The sequence below is a fragment of the Pyxicephalus adspersus genome, chromosome 8 (genome assembly GCF_032062135.1).
Source record: "Pyxicephalus adspersus chromosome 8, UCB_Pads_2.0, whole genome shotgun sequence".
Taxonomy (NCBI): Eukaryota; Metazoa; Chordata; class Amphibia; order Anura; family Pyxicephalidae; genus Pyxicephalus; species Pyxicephalus adspersus.
Window position 1 is genome coordinate 41,800,775 of NC_092865.1, and position 6,200 is coordinate 41,806,974.

A 6,200-nucleotide genomic window follows, 5' to 3' on the forward strand; every position below is an offset into this window, starting at 1 on the left:
AAAGGTACACAAAGTGGAAACTACGAAATGTAAAAAAACTGAAAGTTTTTGCACCTAAAGTTCAGTTCCAAATTCTATGTAACAACAGCTGAAAGAACTAAAAGAATCGTATGATCCTCATCCTTGATATATAATTGTGAATATATATGTAAAAAGTGAATGCTGCCCAAAAAGTTTAGTTATAAGAACATTTTTTTCTTTTTTTAAAAAGAAGTTCTTTATAACAGTGGTCGCCAACCCTTTTAGTCGCGCGGACCACTAAAATTATTGGCTCTGGACAGCGCATGAGCAGGAAGCCAGGAGTCACTAAAAGGGGAAGAAACTTCCCCCTTAGTGAAGTCATGATTCCAGAACCTGCCCACTCTCCCATTACAGATCTGAGAATGCGATGGGCGAGTGGGCTGGTGGTGTCCATTGAGCCTGCGTTTCATACAGGGAACATGGTCCACACTCTGGCAGGTGCGCCCCGCCAGCAGGGTGCTTCTCCTGTCCCCGCTTGGGGGCGCACCAGCTAGGGCCGCAGACCACCAGTTGGCGACCGCTGCTTTATAATAATGCAATTAGTACAATACAATAGAAGCCCACTAGATGTCAGTATTACACCATAAAAATCTGTACATATATTTAAGTACAAACAAATGGTTCTTTCTTGTACATTATATGGGAAAGGGAAAAACTAACACATACATTTAAAATGTTAATATCGAACCTATGAAAACAAGATTGGTTCTAAAGCTCTATAGGTGGACATCAAGAAATGATGTATAGAAAATTATGGGTCTGACAATGAAGATATCATTCTGAAGAAAGAGAGTCTTCATTTAACTCTGCTATAAGAGCTCTGCTTTTGGTAATTTGGTGTTTCAGCTATTTTATTTTCATGTGGAGGCTCTTCAAGCTTTGGTGACAATAGATTTAGTATAATTTTCAGTACGTTTCTAGTGTTTTATTTAGTGCTTTTTTTTTATAAAAAAACAGGTGCCCTTACTCACATTTTGGAATATATTCATAGGTAATTCCAAAGTTTTATCCAATTCTCATCCAACAAATCTTCTTGACTTCTTTCCTTGCTGTTAGTATCTGTGACCCAATGGGAAGTGGGCAGGGTTATGCCATCATGACGTCACTATGGGGGAGGTTTCTCCCTCTGAATGACACCTGGCTCCCTGTGCATGCGCGGTCAGGAGCCAGTAATTTTAGTAGTCCGTGGCATGCTCCCTGAACCACTCGTTTATAACTTGAGCCCAATAAATTGTGGCATTGCCATCTTGAAAATATCCATTGATAGAATAATTGATTTAGAAAAAGAAATAAAAGGGTTTCAAGGCTATTCTTTAAGTGCATATATTTTATGTAGGTAGTCACAGGTACAATATACATTAAAACGTCCAACTCCCATTAGGGTATCATGGGGTGGAGACTGCTGAACTATACATTCTACTCTAGAATGTATAGAAAGATTCTACTCTAGAGTTATGAATGTATTGAAGGTATAAGATGAAAAGAATCTCTTGTTACCCAACACGTTTCGCCTATCAGGCTTCTTCAGGGGTATAATATAGACGTTAATGAAAGGGAGAGAAAACAGCAGACCTTTACACAGAAGCAGTGCTGCTTCTTTCCCTCCCCTCCATCTCAGGACACGGATTTCCTAGTACTATTACCAGTACTTTGTATGGCATTCTCCTGAAATATGTGAGGAAGTCAAACACAAGGAAAGTGTCACATTCATGACCATATTGTCTGCTGTTTTTCCAGTCATTACCACTTCAACAAAGCACTAACTTCTCTATACCCCTGAAGAAGCCAGATAGGCAAAACGCGTTGGCTAACAAGACTTTCAGCTTATATGTTCAATGCATTTGTAACCCAAATCTAGAGTAGAATCCTCCAGTGTATAGTTCGGCAGTCTCCACCCCATGATACCCTAATGGGAGTTGGACGTACAAACGTTTTGATGTATATTGTACCTGTGACTACCTACATAAAATGAATGCACTTGAAACCCCTTTCTTTCGTTGGTAAACCTACATCAGCCTTGGATCATAATACTAATCCCAGGGGTTTGGGGACTTTTTTGGTCTGATAGTGTATTAAGTTGTCTTGCCACTATGTGTCCCTTGTAGACGCATTACATTGCCATGGCCTCTAATAGTCACGTGACCCCAATATATTGTGATTTTGTAGCGCAGCCAAATAACATATGTGTATGGGATGTTGTAGGACAGGGGTGTCCAAACTTTTTGCAAAGAGGGCCGGTTTTGGTCAGGTGAAAATGTATGGGGGCCGACCACTAACCAGGGTTACTGTGGGCGTGGTCTGCACAGGTCCCACAAGGCACACGCCCACTATAATGACATAGGGGATCCCCTGTGATGACAGAGACTGCGGGCGGGTGGAAATCTGAACACGGGCCGCAATTGGCCCCTGGGCCAGACTTTGGACATGCCTGTTGTAGGGAACACAACAAACACAGAGAATCATACAAACTCCATGCAGACAGTGTCCTGGATGAGATTTGAACTTGTGAAAATAATAGTACAATGTGAGCACACAAGCCATCATGCCCTCTCAATCATTATTGGAGCATTTAGCAACCACTGATAAAGTATTTTCTTCAGTTACACCTGTCATTTCCAGCTCACAACAAAACACCACAACACGCCGGGACACGAACCCGCGCCGCTGTACACTAGACAGTGTCCGTGACGTCACACCCAGACCTGTGCTGATCGCAGATTGGTGCACGCAGGGTCACGCCAGTGGAGACCGGAAGTGACGACGTTGTCGGAGCTCTCGTGAATGCTGATTGTATGTTTCAATGACTCAGCCGTACACATGGTAATAGCGCTGTACATGCGGAGAGGCAAGCTGGGCTGACATGGCGGGCAGTGCTGGAGAATGGTGTCTGATGGAGAGCGACCCCGGGGTGTTCACCGAACTCATTAAAGGATTTGGTACGTCGGGCGGTGTTGCTGAAATGCTTTTCTAAAATTCTACATGAAACTGTTGTGTAAACACGTGACCTGTCATTCGCAGTGTATGCCATGGCATTACATTTGCATGTGTGCTGCCACAGAACAAAGATATTATTCCTTCTGGTAATTTATAATCTGTGGCTGCTTGGTGTCATGTCATACTATGGATGGATGATATAAATCCTGCATTGCAGCTGACTTCATGGTACTGTGCCTGGCCTACCAAGGAATATAACTCAGCAGTGTTTATATAGAAAGTGTTATAATTATATTTTATCTTTACAGTCTTATACCTCCATCCATATTATACAAATCAGCCTATTAAGGATCTTCTTATAATTAAAGTGCTTTTATAGGATTTTTCCCACAATTCCCGGTGTTTGTCATGCCATGGGCCTTCTATAAGCAGAGTGACAACGCTATTTGATCTGCGGTGATTTTGTTGGAGATTATCAGTGTTGTCAGTAATGTTGATCCTGCCTGGTGGGTTGCATGGGGCTGCTCTGTGTTCAGACCCAGGATGCCCCCTTAGTTTGCAGCTCCACCAATCAGTGATGAGGATTCTGTCACAAAGGAAACTACTTTTTTATCTGTAGGAATAGGTGAGTAAAATACATGAAATGCCTGTGCAAGAGAAGTAGGCATTGAAATACCAACCATGGACAGACTGCAGCATAGTAATGTTATTTCAAGCAATGCAACTTTAAAAGAATGCCCAGTAATCCTACAAATAAGACTTGTGTTGAGGCACTTCCTGGTATGGGGTAGCAACTCTCCCAGTTGTGCTCCTGTGTTGTCATTCTTCCCCCCACGATGGAGACTACAAGCTGCTTTATGGACATACATTGTACACGCATGATCCTGTAATGTCACAATTAGAGAATATGGTCAGAGCAATGACGTGTTCAGATAGATTGGAATGTTGCATCAAAGGTGAATTGTAACTTTAGAACTACATACAAATTGTAGCTGTGGTATCCTTGCAGTTAGAACCTCCCATTATAATTAGGGTGAATATATGGGTTTGCTGTAAACACTTAAAAGTAATGTTAGCCAACCGTTTTTTGTCTTGGTAGTTAACCCCTAATAAATATGTAAACTGATAAGTCTGCATTCATTTAGTAGCATCAGAAAAATATTTTATCTTTTGTTCCTAATCAAATCAGATGTTTGTATTGAAGTCTGCAATCAAATTAATTTTGCTTAATCAGAATAGACAGGCAAGTTTTTATTTTATAATGGAGGACACTATAAAGCTCATTTTTCTGAATATGTACTCTGAGTTCCTCATGTGCAGCTTAGTGTGCCATCACAGCACAATGCCATACCAGGATAAAGTTACGTGCCAGAGTTGTCATCCTGACACCAATCAAGGTGATCGTGGTGAAGTTGGCATCATAGGAGATTGGAACAAGGTGATTGCAGCATTGGTAAATCTGCCATAATGTTTACATATGCTGTACTTACCTTGCACATTATGACAGAAACCTCCTAAATGGAGGAATTGCTGTGACAATGTTTGGAATTTGAAGTGAACCCATACTTTACCAGTACAAGCCACTATGAGGAATTCTGGTTTGTAGTGTATGTATGTTTTAACAATGAGCTACACTAAATCTAAATATGCAACTCTTATACACTCTTATTATCTCTCGTCTGGACTACTGTAACCGATCGCATCTATTGTGTGTACAATATCTACGAACGATCGTGTCGTTATCTGTATGTACAGGATCGGTGCTATACGATCGTTTGCAGATATCGTGCAGGATCGTTCGTCGTTCGTTTACCAACGATAATAATTGGAAGTGTGTACGTAGCTTAACATGCCTGATCTGTTGCAAAAAGCTACAATATAAAATATTTTTTAGTTAGAGGTATGTGATGCTCCACCTCTTTCTTCCCACAGTGTAGTGTTTGGTTTGTAAATGTCGGGTTTCCAGTCCTCATATTTAAAGGTGTTCACTTTGACCTACCCAGTGCTATAAGTTTTGGTAACATTTGCTGTGTAGTGGTGCCATTCATTGTCTATTACACTGTAAATGCATTCATCCAACACACTTGCTAATACACTTCCATTGCAACGCTCCACAATGCATGATAGTTCAGTTCATTGTAATAAAAAAGATGAAAGCTGTGAGCCCCATCATCCAGCAGGTGCCCCATCACAAAACACTTTATAAAGGAAACATCTGGGGAATAGTGGAATGTTAGCTAAGATTTCTTCAACATCTTTTTGCAGTTCACTGCACCTTACAGTGTTCTTTATAGTGACACTTGTCTTTAGTGTGGACAGACCACGGGGGAGAATTCTAAGAGACTGAAAGCAAACACTTAGATTACATTGCAGTAATACAGGGTTAGGCCAGTTTTGTCTATTTTATGATCACTTTTAGAAGCTAGTGTGGGTTTAAAAGCTTATTTCCTTGTTTTGATATAGTATTGTGAATTGATTTGTTACTTGAGCTTCCTAGACTTCAGTGGGTCTGCCTTTCAAAGCAGAAAGTGCTTTGGGAATGGCCATCAAAGTCCACCGAAAGCTGAAATGTAAATGGTGAAGGCCACAGCCCTAAATATTCACACACTTAAAAATAAACTGATCCAAATCGAAACCAAGGTACTTATTTGTACCTGAGAGTATAGGAAAATGCTTTGACTCCAGTGTAAAGCACAAAATGTGGCCATCACATAATCAACATTTATTTAGTATATGAAAATCGCACAGGCTTATTCTCACCCCCCCCCCCTTTATTTTTATTTTTTTTATGGGTTCACATATTTTGTCACGTTGAATTGACACTGATGGGGGACTTGCTACAAAATATTTGCATTGTTATTGGCCACCAGTAGATGGAATTGAAAACAGTAAAAAAAATGTCTCAACAACAAGAGTTTGATACACACTTTACATTAGGGTGCAGCTCCTTGTACGGGTATGACCCCAAGTATACACAGATTCTTTTTCTAATGGCATTTTCAGAAAAAAAATATTTGATTCATTAGCCAAAGCCTGGTGGTCAGCAACCCCCACAGTTTCCCAGGTAAAGCAAAAAATATCATGGTTCCTCTGTAATGAAAAAATGTGAACAAAACAGTTAGTGTGTAGTTTTGAGTGGGTTTGGTCACACTGGATAGAAAATTATTTCCCACACTTAATTGATGATGTTTGATGACTATTTACCTAACTAACTGAGGTCCCAGAATAGTTACAATTATACTACA

The 6,200-nt window shown here is 40.4% G+C and overlaps 1 protein-coding gene across 1 annotated transcript in view; it reads left to right on the plus strand.

Annotated features, from left to right (window-relative positions):
• Positions 1 to 2,767: 2,767 nt before the first annotated feature.
• Positions 2,768 to 6,200, plus strand: part of UCHL5 (ubiquitin C-terminal hydrolase L5) — a gene marked incomplete in the record, with an annotated part of 13,953 nt that continues 10,520 nt past the window's right edge. Inside the window, 1 exon segment of the mRNA XM_072420172.1 lies at positions 2,768 to 2,957. Within this exon segment, the coding sequence (XP_072276273.1) occupies positions 2,882 to 2,957 (76 nt within the window).